The sequence below is a fragment of the Ictidomys tridecemlineatus genome, chromosome 1 (assembly GCF_052094955.1).
Source record: "Ictidomys tridecemlineatus isolate mIctTri1 chromosome 1, mIctTri1.hap1, whole genome shotgun sequence".
Lineage (NCBI taxonomy): Eukaryota > Metazoa > Chordata > Mammalia > Rodentia > Sciuridae > Ictidomys > Ictidomys tridecemlineatus.
Genome location: NC_135477.1, coordinates 216,427,839 through 216,446,746, shown reverse-complemented (window position 1 = coordinate 216,446,746; position 18,908 = coordinate 216,427,839). Strand labels below are relative to the sequence as shown.

At 34.1% G+C, this 18,908-nt stretch overlaps 1 protein-coding gene across 1 annotated transcript in view; it reads left to right on the top strand.

The window, feature by feature from the left end:
- Positions 1-14,913, top strand: part of Ndufaf2 (NADH:ubiquinone oxidoreductase complex assembly factor 2) — a 172,573-nt gene extending 157,660 nt beyond the window's left edge. Inside the window, exon 4 of the mRNA XM_005319592.4 lies at positions 14,592-14,913. Coding sequence (XP_005319649.1) covers positions 14,592-14,843 — 252 coding nt within the window. The 3' untranslated portion in view covers positions 14,844-14,913. The remainder of the gene's footprint in view (positions 1-14,591) is intronic.
- The last annotated feature ends 3,995 nt before the right edge of the window (positions 14,914-18,908 follow it).

Genomic DNA, 18,908 nt, shown 5'->3' with positions numbered 1-18,908 from the left:
TTGTTCAAACAAGTTATCACAATTAGCAATGAAGGTGTAAGTGTGAATCTAATTAGTTGGCTTAGCCTATTTCCAGATTAATGTCATATTTATATGTTTAACCTTTATATTGTGTGAGAATGAATTTTAAAAGGAAGAAAATTATAAAATATACCATGTAAGTTTGATTTTTAAGGTATTTTTAAAATAAAGGAGTCTATATGTTTTTAAAAAACAACATGGGTGGGAAACAAATATAGAATTATAATGGTTATTTGAATGGTAAGTTGATTTTTATTTTCTTCTTTATGCTTTTATATATTTTGTGAAATTGCTATTAAAAGGGTACATTTGTCTTTAATCAGAAAAATGTTTAAAAAGAAAATTAGGGCTGGGGATGTGGCTCAAGTGGTAGGGCACTCACCTGGCATGCGTGTGGCCTGGGTTCAGTCCTCAGCACCACATACAAAGATGTTGTGTCCGCCGAAAACTATAAACATTGATGTGGCTGAATCACTGTAGTATGCTGATTTTAAATCCTTTTGGTATAAACTGAGGAGTGGAATAACTGGGTTAAGTGGTGGCTCCTTTCCAACTTATTCTGAGTTTTTTCCATACTGCTTTCCATAGTGGTTGTACCGATTTGCAATCCCACCAGCAATGTATGAGTGCACCTTTCCCCCCATATCCTCACCAACAACTTATTACTGCTTGTATTCTTGATAATTGCCATTCTAACTAGAGTGAGATGATTTTCATTTCTCTAATTGCTAGAGATGATGAATATATTTTTTTCATATGTTTGTTGGTCAATTGTATTTCTTCTTCTGTGAAGTGTCTGCTCAGTTCCTTAGCCCATTTATTGATTGGGTTATTTGTTTTTTTGATGTTAAGTTTTTTGAGTTCTTTATATATTCTAGAGATTAGTGCTTTGTCTGAGTTGCATGTGGTAAAGATTTTTTTTTTCCCCATTCTGTAGGCTTTCTCGTCGTATTATAGGTTGTTTCCTTTTTTGAGAAGAAGGTTTTTACTTTGAATCCAACCCATTTATTGATTCTTAATTTTACTTCTTGCACTTTAGGAGTCTTGTTCAGGAAGTCAGGTCCCAAGTCAACATGTTGAAAATTTGGGCCTACTTTTTCTTCTGTTAGATGCAGGGTTTCTGTTCTAGTGTCTAAGTCTCTGATCCACTTTGAGTTGATTTTTGTGCAGGGTAAGAGATAAAGGTTTAATATCATTTTGCTACCTATGGATTTTCAGTTTTCCCAGCACCATTTGTTGAATAGCCATCTTTTTTCCAGTGTATGTTTTTGGCACCTTTATCTAGTATGAGATAACTTACTTAAGTGGATTTGGCTCTGGGTCTTCTATTTTGTACCATTGGTCCACATGTCTATTTTGGCACCAAAACCATGCTGTTTTCATTACTATAGCTCTGTAGTATAGTTTAAGGCCTGGTATTGTGATGCCTCCTGCTTCACTCTTCTTGTTATGGATGATTTGGCTATTCTGGGTCTCTTATTTTTCCAAATGAATTTCATGATTGCTTTTCTAGTTATATGAAGAATGTCATTGGGATTTTAATAGGAATTGCATTAAATATGTATAACAATTTTGGTAGTATGGCCATTTTGACTATTTAATTCTACCTATCCAAGAGCACAGGAGATCTTTCCATCTTCTACAATCTTCTTCAATTTCTTTCTTTAGTGTTCCATAGTTCTCATAGTAGACATCTTTCACCTTTTTTGTTAGATTGATTCCCAAGTATTCTAATTTTTTTGAGGCTATTATGAATGTGGTGATTTTCCTGATTTCTCTTGCAGTGGATTCATTGTTTATGTATAGAAATGCATTTGATTTATGCGTATATTGTTTTTATATCCTGCTACTTTGCTGAATTCATTTATTAGTTCTAAAAGTTTTCTGGTGGAATATTTTGGATCTGTGTCTTACCATGTGAGGAAAGGGAGGAAGGGCCCATGATTCTAAATATAGAGTCATGTCATCAGCAAATATTGATAGTTTGAGTTCTTCTTTTCCTATTCGTATCTCTTTAATTTCTTGCATCTGATTGCTCTAGCTAGAGTTTCAAGGACTACGTTAAATAGAAGTGGTGAAAGAGGGCATCCCTGTCTTGTTCCAGTTTTTAGAGGGAATACTTTTAAGTTGTTAATCTGCCCTTAGGTTCATCTAGCCATGTGAAGAACTAAAGGAAAAGCCTTCCAGGCAGAAAGCAAAAAGGGCCAAATGAAGTGCAGTAGTGTGATTAAAGAACAGAGAAGAAGCCAGTGAGGCTAGAGTATATTCAGCAAAGGGAAATTGAAATGGAATGAGATTGGAGAGGTAGGCAGGTCATCTGGAGCTTTGTCAAAATTGGGTTCTTTAGAAGCAGACATGAGACAGAGTTGGGGTACAAGATATTTATCAGGCATCCTGGTTAAAGGAAAGAGGAAGGAAGTAGAAACAGAGGACAAAGTCAGACTGTAATGCAGCCCCAGCAAAGCTCAGTGGGAAACTCTGGAGCAAGTATTATCCATCATAGTTCTCTTAACCTCTAGTTAAAAGAGAGGCCTTTATGCCCCTGTTTGTCTCACTTGTCACTGGATGTGGGCTGCCTTGAGAAACCACTAGCAAGTTCGCTCTCTCTGCAGCTAGCGCACATGCTAAAGTGGTTTACAGCTGAGGCTGTCTTGTCATAAAGCAACAACTCCTCCTCCTCCTTCCCTGCCCATGTGCACTGAATAACATCACAGAGAATACTTTGAGAGAATGATCATTAACTTTTAGGGCTGCCAGTTAGCTGGAAGGCCCTCATCTGTGGTGGTGAAGGGGGATGTTACCTTGGACTTTGTCTGTGTCTTAGCATGTGAGGAAAGGGCCCAAGTAAAATAGGGCAAAGCTGCTAGGGGTCAGGGAACACTGGAGCCAAGCATTATTTATACTGGGTCCTGTGGTGTGCTATCTTGCTGAGAACTGTACAAGGAAATAATGAATGGTAGAGAATGCAATGGAAGCACTATTTCAAGTGTAGGCTAATTGTGCAACCTTAAGCTAGCCCTTGGAGTCTCAGTGGTCTTTGAACATATTAAAAATGAAAATGTCTATTAGACATCCAAATCTAATGAGTTCAATAGTTGGATTTATAGCTCTGCGGCTTAGGAATTAGTTAGGCCTGAAAGTATAAATTTGAAATTCGTTAGCATGTGGAGACATGAAATTTGTGAAATAGAAAGTTACTCAGGGAGAGAGCAAACAAAAAGAACAGGGCCAGGGGCGTGGGGTTGTGGCTCAGGGGCAGAGCACTTGCCTACCACGTGTGAGGCACTGGATTCAATCCTCACCACCACATAAAAATAAGAGGAAGGCATGTGTCCATCTACAACTAAAAAAAAGAAAAAAGAACAGGGCCAAAAATTAAGTCCTCAAGAACTTCTTGAGTCCTGAAGTGTTCAGAAATTTGGCTACAAAGAAAGAACTAATGGTTTGATACAAGATACTTAGATATCTTATACACATATTAAATTTAGTATATTTAAAATGGAACTTCTCCTCCTCTTCTGTATTCCCTACTGTGGCTAATGGCATTATCCATCATCACTCCTTAGAAATAGACTCATCCTGATCTTCACCTCTATAATACTTGGTGACCAAGACCTTTCTCCTTTTGAATGTCTTAACATTCCATATTTTCCTCTCCATCTCACTTGCCCTGGTTCCTGCCCTAATGAATTGCTCACTTACATTTCTGCAGTAATATTCTATCTGATCTCTCTAGTCTAGTCTTAACCTCCTTCTGATCCACTTTCTACAGCTACTAGTCATCTTTTTAAAAATAAGGTATAAACATGTAAATCTGCTGTCCATGATTGTCAGATTGAGCAAATAGAAACACACTACACCCCATTAAATTTAATTTCATATAAATAATAACTAAATGTATGTCCCATGCAATATTTATGACAAATACCAAACATTTATCTGAAATTCAAATATAGCTGAACATCCTGTATTTTATCTGGAAATCCTGCTCTTGCTTCAAAGTCCCAGATGTTTTTCCATTGCTTTCAGGATAAAATCTAAAAATTCTCAGATTGCATTACAAAAGTCAGCATGTTCTGATCTATGCATACTGTAGGAAACATTTAGTGTCCTGAATTTGTTGTGCTGCTTTACTACTCCATCCCTCTGAACACATGCTTACTTATTCCTAGAATGTTCCCTTTTCTCAATTTTATGATTTCTTCCCCAAAATTTAAGATTCAAGTGTAACCTTCTGCAAGAAGTCATTTCTAACCCCCTAGTCCCTACTCTGTGTATAATCATCAGTATACTGGCTTTTCTTCTGCATTTTCATAACATTCTTTACTTAATATTATCACAGACCTTATCATATTATAATTTAGTTACTTTTTTACCTTTCTTCCCTAGACTGTAAATTCCCGGCACAGGGTAAATGCTGTCTCTCTATCTTTGGCACATAGTGTGCTCAGTTACCATATGAATGAACCAATGAATGAGTGAATGGGAAAATAGGAAAGGACCCCTAAGCATTACCAAAATAATGGCCATTGGTGCTAACCCAGCTTTTTTCTATCTTGACTTCTGGCATTAGTGCAAGCTATCTCCTTTTCTTATCCTCCTCTTTGTCCCCCAACAAAGCTTCATAAGAATAAGGATCCCACTTCAATCTAATGTATGAAATATGGTATGTCAAGAGCTTTGTAATGTTGTGAACAACCAATTAAAAAAAAAGAAAAAAAAAGAATAAGGATCCTTGGGCTGGGGTTGTGGCTCAGCAGTAGAGCGCTAGCACAAGGCCCTGAGTTCGATCCACATAAAAATGAGTAAATAAAATAAATGTATTGTGTCCAACTACAACTAAAAAATAAATATTTAAAAAAATAATAAGGAGCCTTGAAATGTAGGTGTTCAGTATGTATTTATTGAATGAATGAAAAATGCATGAATGATTGAACATCTCTTTCAGTGCCACAGCCCTGTTGTCTCTGCATTGGGTCCTCAGGAGTGCAATTTTTGGCCAGTTTTTATTCTCTAGGGCAGGCTCTGTAATTCTGAGCTTCAGTTTCTTTAACTCTTGTCTCACCTCTTCTTTCCCAACTTCTATTCTTCCTTCTCTCAATATAGAGGAGAACTCGTTTCTCCCTACAGTAGATGGCTCAATAAATGTTAGCAATCATACACTGATGAAACCTCTTCTTTTCTCCAAGGCTCTTGCCTCCCTTCCTTTTCTTCACCTCTCACAGAGGCTAAGCCCAGAAAGCAATAAGAATATGACATTACCTTTTGTCCCAGGGATTTTGGTCTTTCCACTTTTTACACAAGGGAGCAAGGTTTTCTTTGTTTCCCACTCGAGTAGTTCAATTAAGTAGGATTAAAGTGACTAATTATTTTTTTATTAATGTTTAGCTGCTGGTTTTTTACAATTAAGTAATTGTGTCTTTTGCTCAGAGGTCTTTTTTTCCCCATATATGTGAAAGTTCATTTATTTTATTAAAGGAAATAGCACCCTCAAAACTATTAAAGACTTGAGCTCTGTGATTAGTTCATTTTAGTGACATTTTGAGATTTAATAATTATTCTGGCTCAAGTTCAAAGAAATAAAACTCAGTGCCAGAAATTCCTAGCCAGCAAAAAATACAAACAAACCTTACAATTGTCCCCTCAAATAACAAGAACCATTGGGATTCACTTCTTGTAATTAGAAATGTTTTTTTTTTTAAATGAGGAGGAAAGTTCAAGCAAGCATGTCAAAACAACAAACTCAGTGTACATTTTCATTATTGTAATTGATCAAAGGATGTTTGCAATAGATTTGAATGTGAATAAATTAAATGTGACACTGATTTGGCAGAGGCATACTAGTGATTGGCAGAACATGTAGCAGGAATAACATCTGCTAAAGTATAACTCGCTTGGTTGTTGTTTCATTCTAATAGATTTCTTAGCAACCCAGTGCTAGCATACTAACCTAAGTGCTATCATTTATTTACCCTTTTGGTTCCTACTCCCATCTGGGCAAGATTAAATCCATTTTTTTATCACTGTCTAGCAAGGCTTGCCTTGGGTCTGAACCCAGAAAACCTTTTAAAGATCTCTATGCCTCCCCAGTTTTTTCTCTTCTTTCTTTCCTAGACTAGAAAATGGTATTCTGATGACTTATTTAATTCTGGCAGTTCAAATTGAGGAACTAGAAAATATAGTTTAGTTAAACAATTTGGCAATATTTTCAACCTTAGACATCACTATAGCATTTGCTAGGTCTGAATTTCTTCTTAGTATGTTACAAATATACTGTTAAAAAAGCGTCTGGAGATTGGGAGGGGTGTATACCTCAGTGCTAGAGTGTGGGACTAGAATGTATGAGGCTCTGGATTCTATTTCCAGCACACAGAAAAAAAAATCAGCTTAGAACATTTAAAACATTAAATTCCCATTATAATTATTTTGAAGGTTGGAGACTGGTATATTTCAGTATTTAAGGTTGTAACACCTTTTCTAGGTACCTGTAGTGTAGGGTTCAGGACATACTTCATGTTGAATTTTATTTATAATCTATTTATTAAACTCTTGTATTTTTCAAAATTTGTTTTGACTTAAAGACAATGTACTCATACTTTTAAATGTTGAGTATTCATTAAAATAAAAATTATTCATTAGCATGTGTAGTTTAAATTATGGAAAGAAATTAATGTAGCTATCAAAGTCAAATTTATCCTGTATGTAACATATATCTGGTAAGAGGTAAAAACATATGGATTAGGGAAATAATCTGTCTATTTATTAGGGAAATAAACTGTCTAACAATGAAGCACTGTTTAATTTATTTTAACCTGTATTTAGATTTTGTTTTGGCATGTGTGTGAAATTAAATTTGAACAGAATATATATATACTTGGAATTCTCAAGTACTTGAAGTTAAATGGAGACCATTTGTAAACACTAAACTCCAGAGGAGCATGGAGCCAGAACATCAAAGAAGAACCAGGGTATGATGTGTATATATGTATTCAACCTGCATAAGTCTGAATTTTTTTATAGTTAGATTCATAACACTTTCAAAGAAACTTGATAATTCCCTAACAAAACATTAACTCTATTTCATTTCCATGGAGTCTATTGATATAAAAATTAAATGACTCAGGGTTTAGCTCATGGTAGAGTGCACATTAAGCATATGCAACACCCTGGATTGAATCTCCAGCATCATAAAAATAAATAAATAAATAAACAAACAAACATACACAAAAATAACTTGGGATTTTATTATCGTGGAATGTTATATTTAACAGGAATATCACACCGTCAGTATTATGTGTTTATATATAAAGCATTAAACACCTCATGATAGAATAATTCTGAGATTTTTTGTTGTTGTTCTAATTTGTTATACATGACAGTAGAATACATTTTGACACATCATACATGAATGGAGTATATCTTCTCGTTCTTCTGTTTGTCTAAAATGCTTTTGTATGTCTACTTAGACCTGCATCTATATATTCAATTCCATTTAATAGTATAGACTCAGAATTGTTACCTTTTTTGGGCCTAGAGACACAAAACAGTTTATATATTTGACAGAAATCTCTTGAGATACCCTTTTTGGGAGGTAAGGGGTACTGGGATTGAACTCAGGGCACTCAACCACTGAGCCACATTCCCAGCCCTATTTTGTATTTCTTTATTTAGAAACAGGGTCTCACTGAATTGCTTAGTGCCTCACTTTTGCTGAGGCTGGCTTTGAACTTGCAATCCTCTTGCCTCAACCTCCTGAACCACTGGTATTACAGGCATGTATTGCAGCTTGAGATAGCCTTTTTAACTCACCTGAATATTTCTCAGCTCTTCTTTTTCCCTAGAACTTGCCAAGTAATCTAAACTTCAATCCTCATGATAACTTCATCACAGAGCACTTTTCTGCTCTCTCCCTTCTCTCAGATTTTTGCAGTTCCAAGACCCAGTTTTGCATTGCCTCAATTTCCTTTCTCTCTCTCAATGCATTACTGAAGAGATCTCTATTTCTATTCTGCCATTTGTTTCGCCTCCTTTTATAGTATAAATACCCATTTCTGTTATCTAATAACTCAGAGTCATAACTGATTACTAGAACTGAATTCCTCACTATTTGGGAAAACTCAGATGTACTAGGATTTCACATAAGGGACTATGTGAAACAAATGGAATAACTATAATGATCATATCATGCCTAGTGTCGATGAGTAAACTAAATATGACAGCATATTAATAAATTGCATATTTAGGCTTTGTTTTTTTAAAAAAATTCAAAAGCTTTTTGCATTACCATACAAAGGAATTTGCAACACTGAGTACAATAGTAGTACAGCTACTATAAGTGTTCTTAGCACAATGATGGTTTTGGAAAGGATTTGAACTACAGCTTTGGTGGAGGGTGGAAAGAATTAAGTTCACATTACTGAATAGTCACAATAGCCATTAATATGTCTTTTACAAAAACAGTGATAAGTTTGTTGAAGGCATTCATAGCTTCTCCTTGTTTAAATTTCCTTTTTAATCTAATCCTTCAGAATGACAGTTAAAATTTTGACCTAGAAAAAATGTATACATAATACTGATGAATCTGGGGTTCTTTTTAAGGAATATTTTGACATACAAGATTTTGACACAGCTTTTGCTTTCTCCATTCTCAGCATGGTTTCTTTCTCTTCTTCCTTGAGACTGGTGGAGAATAATATCCTTCAGTACTTCCAAGTACTCTTTGTGACCCTCCTAGAATGAGATTGACCTCATTCATGACTTTCTAATTGTCAACTTCATAAGGCTTCACTTCAGACAAACAAGAAACATTGTTGACATACTGTTCCAAATCCTAAATCAGGGGAGCCAGGACGATGGTATAAGACGTGGAATGCTTGGTGAGCAGAAGCTCCTTATTGATTGGGAATAGAGGGGCAATGAGACAGGCTGAGTGAGGGATTTGAGGGCTGCATGTACAAACAATAGACCTCTTGCCTCTCGGGCTATACGTTTTATTTATTTATTTATTTTTATTTTAATGGAGATTGAACCTAGGGATGCTCAACTACAGAGCCACATCCCCAGTCTTTTTTAGTTTTTTTGTTGTTGTTGTTCTTGTTGTTGTTGTTGTTTAGATAGGGTCTTGCTAAGTTGTTAAATTGGCTTTGAACTTGTGGTCTTTCTGCCTCAGCCTCCCAAGCTGCTGGGATTACAAGTGTATGCCACCAGGCCCACTCAGGCTATACTTCTAAACTGGGTTTGTAAAGCTTGAGAACTCTTCTTAGTAGTATAGTCATGTTGAGCTACAAGATTCATAGTGGTTTTACTGGGCAGTGTGATGATCATATCCTCAGGGATTTAAACTGGATGGACAAGTTATAGAGCAGCCATCACCTAGCAAAGCATTCCAAATCTGTATTTTCCTCTGCAATGAAGTTCTTCCTTCTTATTATTTCCAGCAGTTTATTTTATTGTGTAGCTTTAGGTTTCCATCTTATACCATGTGCCTTTAACTGGAGTTCCTATGATGTTTCTTGTAGTACATTGGCTTGTAGATGTTTCTTTTGCTTGAGACAAATTCACTTTGTTGTCTGAAAATGTTTTTATTTCTTCATTTTTAAAGGATATTTTCACTGGATTCAGGATTTTAAATTGGCAGTTTATCTTAAAGCACTTTAAAGTCATTCCACTATCTTATTGGTAGCTTTGTTTCTGATGAGAACTCAGTGCTATTTGTCTCTTCTATAAATGTGTATGTCCCCTCTCCCCCATGGTTAGCTTAAGATTTTTCTCTTTATCATTAGTTTTTATCAATTTGATTTTGATGTACTTGGATTTTATGATTATTCTGCTTGGGGTTTGTAGAGCTTCTTGAATATACAGATTTATATTTTTATCTGTTTGGGTTTTTTAGTCATTCTTTCCTCTTCAGTGACTCCATTTGCATGTTAGGCCACTTGACACTGTCCCACAGCTCCCTGAGGCTCTGTTCAGTTTTTAAGCTAAAAAAAAAAAAAAAAAAAAAAAAACTACTTGCTTCAGCTTATATATCTTCCATTGCCTTATTTTCAGATTGTTCTTCTGCAGTGTCTAATCTGTTAATCACTCCATTAAATATTTCATTTTATATATTTTATTTTTCACTTCTAGAAGCCCGGTTCTTTTTAAGTTTCCATTTATTTCCTCTTAATGGACATTTTTCCTTTAAATCTTTGAACATTTTTATTTTGATAAAATCTGTTAAATTCAGTCATTTCTGTTATTTGAATCTGTTTCCATTAACTGATTTTCAATCATACTTTTCTCCTTTTTGCTTCTTGGTTTGCATGATGAACACTGAAATATTATTTTGTTTAATGTCTGGCTTTGTTGTCTTCCTTTAGAAAATATTGATTTTGTTCAGGAGAACCATTAATTGGCATATGTATTAGCCCAAACTTTTTTAAGTTTTGTTAGGATAGATCTAGATTAGTGCAGTCCAATAGTTTCTGTTTCTGCAATGATGGAAATTTTTTGGACCTGTACTATCACTACCCAGCCACCAGTTCTTGCCCAATCTCTACAGCAGCTCATTGAGGAATACAGTATTGTTATCTCCATTTTACACATAAAGAAACTGAGCAGAGAGAGGTTAAGTAATAATCCTTGGGTCACAGAGCTAGTAAAATGGAAAAACTGGGATTTGTATGCAGGTAATCTGACTTCAGACCCCATTTTCTTAACTACCATTGAAAAGCTTTCAGAGGAATCTTAACAATGGAAAGAGTAACTAATGAGTATTTTAAGTGTAAACACCAATACATACATAATCACATTTTTTAAAGATTCATAATTTTAAACCAATAGTAATGTTTGGCTTACATTAGAATATGGAAGAATTTGTAATCTGTATAGACCTGTCAATCTTTAAAGGAACTCTATAGAGATTACTTAAAGGGAATAGAAAGAAAAAAGATACTTCATTTGGCATTGTATTTTTATAAAAGCATAATTACCTTGTCACATATTGTCAACAATCTTAGGAAACATAATACTGTTATCAATTAATTTTATCCTCATTTTCAAAGAAAGAAATTAGTATTGAGAAAGTTAAGTGACTTTTTTGGTGTCACACAGGTAGTGAAAGGTAGATTTGGGTTGGAACCCTGAGTCAAAGAATAATCTACATGGATAATCATCACAATGTTATTTTTTAAATGAAGTGAAATATTGGAAAAAATAGGGTAATTGTTAAATAAATCATGGCACAATATAAAGTGATAAAATGTCAACATCCATCTTTTTTTAAGTTTAAGAAAAAACATTGACAGGAAGAAAAGCAATAGGTAAAATGATAAACGTGTTTTTAAAATACAAACTATAAAGAAAGATCCCCTGGCTTCTGATTTGTCCCTACACAAAACACTAGAACATAAAGAAACTGAAATTTTTAATTGATAAATACATGGAGACAAGGTGAGGTGATATTGTTCCAAGGAATTCTAAGGAAAAAAATCTTTGCTTTAGGGTAGTTTCCATGCTAAAATAGACTTTCTTAATATAATTCCTACTTTCATTGGTTAATACCAAATGGTTACAAAATTAGATTTCCTTTTATAAATGATTTATGTTCTGTTTAATTTCCCTAAAAGCTATTAGTAGGGTTCTGCCTGGTAGCATTTAGTTTACAAAATAATAATAATATCCCATTGTAGCAGCTTATGCCTATAATCCCAGCAGCTCAGGAGGCTGAGAAAGGAGCATCACAAGTTCAAGGCCAGCCTCAGCAAGTTAGTGAGGCCCAATGCAACTTAGTGAGACCATCTCAAAATTAAAAATAAAAAGGGCTGGGGCTTAGAGGTTAAGCATCCCAGGGTTCAATTCCTGATACCAAAAAATAATAAATAATTTTTCTAGGAAAAAGTATAGTCTCCATGTTTTTCAACTCTGCAATCTTTAATCCATCTGCACATGTCAAAATGATCACCATAATCATTAGTGGCTTTTCAATTATTTAAATAGCTGTTTTATAAGACAGAAATTGAGTTGGAAAAGTAATGTTTTTGTTTTATATTTTTTTAGTTGCAGATGAACAGCATGCATGAGGCACTGGGTTCAATTCTCAATACCACATATAAATAAATAAATAAAGGTCCATTGACAACTAGAAGCAATATTTTTTAAAAAGTAATGTCAAATAAAGAAATATTATTTGAAAGCAAGAGAAATAAGAGGCGCTTTTTTCTTTTTTATTTATTTATTTGAGGTGCTAGTGATTGAATCCAGGGCTTCATGTAAATTAGTCAAGTACTCTACCACAGAGCTACATCCCATCCCCCGTTATTCAGAGGGCACGTCTGTGTACCAACTATGCAACTGCAGCAATGGTGGTGAAGTAAATAGAGTAGGCATGGGCACAGTTTTGGGGGATGTGACTGATGTTATTTTGCCAAGATTAAGCAAGCTCCATGTCAGCCTGAGTAGCCTCTTGCTACTTGAGATCAGTTACCAGGGTAAATTTAACCTGGCCCTGAACCTTCCATTCTGCTCCCCAGATTGAGCTTCATATGAAGACACAGGAACTTGAAAAGCATGGCAATACCAAAAAAGTATTCTTGTCTAACTTGCATTATTTCCAATATCACAGGAAAGGATTACCTTTGTGTAAAATCACCTTACGTAAGAGTTCTATATGGTGTAAGAAAAGCAAAGCCTGATTTCTCTACTCTCACCCTCACTTGTTAGCAGCTGCCCCTAAACTTCCTATGGTTATTAAACTATGCATGGGGATTTGCTCTGTATTGTGAAAACTACAATAACATTTATAAATATTGTTCTTTTCCTCATATGTTTGAGGGAGAAATTTCATTAGATGGGCCATCCTTCATATATAAGTCTATAACACTATAGCAATTTTTTAAATTTTAATTTTGTTCACATGTCAGGGAGAATACTGAAGATAGAATCCCAGGACTCCCTACCACTAAGCTACAGCCTTTTTTTTTTTTTTTTTTTGGTATTTTTATATATCTGTTAAAATAGATTTAATTTTTTATTTATTTTTTTTATTAATTGTTCAAAACATTACAGAGCTCATGATATATCATCTTTCATACATTTGACGCAATTGGGTTTTGAACTCCCATTTCTACCCCAAATACAGATTGCAGAATCACATCTGTTACATACTCACATTTTTACATAATGGCATATTAGTGACTGTTGTATTCTGCTACCTTTCCTATCCCCTACTATCCCCCCCCTCCCCTCGCATCTTCCCTCTCTACCTCCTCTGCAGCTACAACCCTTCTTACTTTTTGAGACACAGTCTCACTAAGTTGCCCAGGTGTTGAGATCCACCTCCTGAGCCTCTCAAGTAGCTGGGATTATAGGCATACGCCACCTTCTCTTAACTTCAACCCATTATTTTAAATATTGGTGCTTATGGTTTTAAAGGACTATACTACTTGAAATTCACTTTAGAAACAGAAAGATTACATCATAGATGCTGTGATGTTGCCCTTTAAAGTGTCGTTTCTTAAAAGTGGTAAATTTTTTTAAAAACTTGAGAACTTGTTTTTTTCAATGTTGTGATATTAGTTACATTAATGTTCTAATTTTTTTGTATTATAAATGACATTTATTCCTAAAGAAAAATCAGAAAACCCAGATAAGCAAAAACAACATTAAAATTTTTCATCCATGGGCTAGAGTTATAGCTCAGTGGTAGAGCACTTGCCTAGCACATGTGAGGCACTAGGTTTGATCCACAGCACCAACTAATAACAAATAAAATAAAGGTATTGAAATTTTTTAAATTCACTTAAAAATAATCAAGATAGATAGAAGAAAAACATTTCATCTGTTTTTAAGATGCACATCTTTTTAAATTTTGGCATCACTGAAATCAAGGATGAATACAGAAGCTTAAATGCCTTTAGTGGTACATTTAAGGCCGCTTCTTAAATGCGATGGTCTTGTGTTTAGTAAAATAGCTAAGAAATTGTTACTTTAGGTATAAATCCTTCTAGATAGAATAGCAAATCTGAGAAACAGAAGTGCACTGCACAGATTGTACTGATCTGAGGAAGCATTTCCAATAGCAAAGTGCCTTTGGAACTAGTGTCCAGGGCATACTGAACTCAGATTTCTTTCCTATCCTCTGCCATTATCACTCTAAAGAAGGGGAGATAAGATGGCTTGGATTTGGAACCATAAGGTGGCCTTGGCATTAACACTTTAGTTCCCACAAAATAAGAATTTTAAGGCAGAAAATAGTTGATAATCTTTCAAATTCTTTCATTAAGTGACTTATGCTCCTGTGTAATATTTCATGTTTAATAGCTTATTTCCATTTTGGGATAGAAAATATTTCTATTCTGTGGTCCTTCATGTCTATTTCTACCATAAAATCTTAACATAAAATGAGAATCATTTTAACAGATAATCAAATTTTTAAAAAATTATCCTGTATATATCCACAAATTTAATTGAAAAAGCAAGTATCATATACGTATTTTTTATTTTTATTGACTTTTGTTTTCATAAAACCTTTCTTTGGTATTTAAGCTTTTAACTTAATATTTTTTCTATTTATATGTATATATGTGCAGGAAATATTAAAGAATGAGAAATATAGAGAAGAAATGAAAATTAAAAGTCAAGATTTTTATGAAAAAGAAAAACTCCTTAGTAAAGAGACCATCAAGGAACACTTGCCTCCACCTGTTCAAACTCACATTAAAGGGCATGCATCTGCTCCATACTTTGGAAAGGAAGAACCCTCAGAGGCACCCACCAGCACTGGTAAAACCTTTCAGCCAGGATCTTGGATGCCACAAGATGGCAAGAGCCAAAATCAATGAATTGCACTGATGAAATCATTAAATTTACATGGATATAGCAATTTTAACAAATAAAAGGTTGGTTACTTTATATTTTCTGGGTATATAATAATTCTGTATTCTAGCTTAAGAATTCATTTTTAGTACCCATAAGTAACATGAGATTATGAAGCATTGAAGTGTAAATTCTTTAGCCTTAAATCTTACACTTGATTTAGTCCTCATCTTGTTCATGAATTAGCTTAGAATTGCTTTTCCCTTCTTTAGATTACTACTCTAAGGAGTGTTCAGGTAGTTGTGAATGCTCAGTGCATATAGGATCCTTAGGTGGAAGGATATATCTTGGCAGAATAAGGGTAGTGGCTCTCCCAAATGATAAAATATAAAAGGAAAAACTGATATTTTTATTTTTGTTGATGTACCCTATTAAGATTCCAAAGGACTATGGGCTGGGGTTATGGCTCAGCAGAAGAGCACTTGCCTGGCATGTGCAAGGCACTGGATTCGATCCTCAGCACCACGTAAAAATAAATAAAATAAAGGTATTGTGTCCAACTAAACTAAAAAATAAATATTAAAAAAAATTCCAAAGGACTAATCAAAAACATGAACTTGGATAAAATGTGTAAATGCAAAGAAATTTAGCTCATAAAAAGGAACCACCTTGCTGAGAAAATGGGACAAAAACTACCTTATGGTTAAACTGCGGCTGGAGTTTGGAGAGGAATTAGGACCAACAGGAGACAATCCATCATAGAAGTCTTAAAGGACAGTAAAGAGAGAAATGGGATAACTGGAGTTCCATGAGAATGAAATTTACTTTGAAAAAAAAAAAAAAACATGGACGAGTTCTCAAAGCAGAATGCAATTCCACTGATAGCTGGGAATCAGTGGTTTGTATATTGAAGAAAAATGTAGACAGATGACACTGACAACATGCAAAAGTACTCTCAAAGGGTCATTTTCTAGCATGCACAACTAAGTTTTCATTATTTTAATGTAGAGTTTATCTCACAGTGTTTGGCGTAGAGTAGATATTTAATAAATATTCACTAAACAAAAACCCAAACTTTTATGCTCTGAATAATGCAAGGAAATCATTGGTTAAATATTAATAATGTACTCCTAAAACCACATACACTGAAATGTTTACTTAAAGGTAAAAATTCTAATAACTATAGAAAAATACAACTATTTTATAAAGCATTTACACTAAAAAAAAAAAAGTAACTGACAAAATCACCATAACATACTGAATGACAAAAGAGCCTAGGTGATAATTTGAGTGTTCCAACAGCCCTGTTAATAGCAGGTTAAACATTTTGTCTTGTCAGATCACTACCAAGCAGTACTGTATTTTACCACAAAAAAGGAACTAGCCATTAGGTAATATAAAAGAAGTTACAATTTGTAGTAATAATTGGATTGGGACTCAGTTAACATGTTCTTAAATCCTGGCTTGAAAAGAAAATTGTAAATACTTTTAGCATGCTAGAGTGTCTCAACTGCCAAATTTCTATTAACTTATTAATTTCATCCTATGTGCATCTTTTGCAAATGTTTTCCATATAGTGTTTTTAAATATCTTAGCATATGGCAGAATTTACATTAATTTTTGGTTTTCATTTTAAAATACCTGTTTTACATAAGCAACATAAGAAAATCTTAGCCAAGAATCTTTGTGGGAAACTGCGTTATGTTCAAATAAAATGATGATACTGGCCCAACACAATTAGTAGAGCATGTAAAGTCAAGGCAGTTTTGAGAGGTGGGAATGAAGGTCATAATAATCCACCCATACTCCTCTCCTCCAGGCAAGTGTGTAGGATGACTACATTGTTAGAGGATATTTTTAGGGGATGTTCTATATTTAAAAATGAACTATAATCTTGTCCTGATTAAGTTTTGCCTTTCCAAGCAACTTTTTTAAAATATCTAGCTTTGGGCTGGGGTTGTGGCTTAGTGGCAGAGTGCTTGCCTTAGCATGTGTGAGGCACTAGGTTCAATTCTCAACACCACATATAAATAAATAAATAAATAAATAAATAGGTTCATCAATAACTAAAAAATATTTTTAAAAAAATACCTAGCTTTAAGGCCAAACACTTGCAAAGTATAATTGAAATATTAAATATTACCTTAGCCACCATATTTCATTTTTAAAATAATGACATTTTGGCCATTTACAAGTTTTTTTATAGTTTTTCAAAATAGTTTAAAAATTTTAGTCTCAAAATTAAAAATGTTCCTATTAGCATAATTAAATAACATTGTAAATACTCTAGATACTTTCTTAGAGCCAGTCCTTCCTGGCTTTCTATGCCTATGTTATATATGCTATACACATATTTTTAGTTTTTACAGTATTGGGCTTAATTATTACACAAACTTTGCAGTGAAAAAAAAAAAGTCTCTGAGGTTTAAAATCTAGCCAATTAGCTATGCCTTATGTATTTTAAGTTAAAAACCAACAAAATGACAGACATGGTGGTACATGCCTGTAATCCCAGAAGGCTGAGATAAGAGGATCACAAGTTTGAGGCCAGCCTCAGCAACTTAGTGTAGCCCTGTCTCATAAAAAATAAAAAGGGCTGGGGATGGGGCTCAGTGGTACAGTGCTCTGGGTTCAATCCCTAGTACAAAAAGTAGTAATAAAAAAGAAAAGTGTATAAAAACCAACAAAAATGGAGGAAATAAGTCTTTTCCATTTTTCTAACAGATTTCTTGCTATTTCTTAATTAACCCTGAATCAAAATCACTATATTGATTTTTTTTAATGCTACCTCTTTTATTTAAAAGTGTAACCTGAATGTATTTAGATTAGGTTTTTCCAAACTGTGTTATGTTCTTGGGGGAAAAAAGAAGTACAATGGCAGTCATATTAGGTTAAAGACTCCAAGAAATCATGCAGAAAAAAAACTTGTCCAAGTTCTGCTTGTGTTTCCCAAACTTTAGGTATCTGACCATGGAATCTTTTCCTATGTTTGAGAAATGGAGAACTTGTCCTTAAATATATTCTACAGATTAACTAAATCAGTGATTTCCTCTAACCATATGCAAACATAACAATAATTCCTAAACAGGATCAAGTTTCCTCTCATTTATAACCAGTTAAGATGTACAGTGTCCCTTGCCACTTTCCTTTACATGTAATGACAGAGGAATGAGGCACAGTTAATTATTTCAGTCCTGGGTTCCTGTCCAAAGCTTCCTAAGCTCATTTTCAGTTGGTCCATTTTTAAACAAACATAAGTTTCAAAAATGCACTTACACATCTGATACAGCAGTAGTGGATATCATGAGTCAAATTCTGACACACAATCTATTTATATATCTTTTATTTTTTTTTTAGATTTAGACAGAAACAATATCTTTGGTTTTTTTTATGTGGTGCCGAGGATCGAAACCAGTGCCTCTTGCATTCGAGGCAAGCGCTCAACCACTGAGCTACAACCCCAGCCCTCTATTTATATATTTCTGATAAAATATTAGAGGCAATCTGGGGATAGTTTCCAAAATAGGGATGGATATGTGGCTCGGTGGCCAAGTGTCCCTGAGTTCAGTCCTCGATTTACAAAAGCCATGTTTAATAGTCAACAAAACGAAACAAAAAGTTGTATTTTGGATAAATGGGATTTTTTTTAAAATAGTGTTTATTAAGGTGAGAGAAGATGGAATTTTTTTTTTTAGAATCTCAAACTTCACAATATTCTCTGCTTTATGCCTCTTCCTCAAACATACATAAATATTATAAAACCTTGTTGAAGGACTAGGGTAGTGGCTTAGAAGTAGAGCGCTTACCTAGCATGTGTGAGCCACTGGGTTCAATCCTCAGCACCGCATAAAAATAAAATAAAGATATTGTGTCCACCTACAACTAAAAAAATATATTTTTTTTAAAAAAAAAACTTGAATTCACCATTAAAAAGCTCTATAAATGTTGAGAAAAGCTGAAGAAAAAACAAATCGCTTATGCCAAAAAAAAATAAAAAATTAATGATACAACTTTAACAAATCACAGAAAAATAATTGTCACAACAGAACCAGTGAAACCACAGCTTTAGTAAGAGAAGTGAGAATTATAAG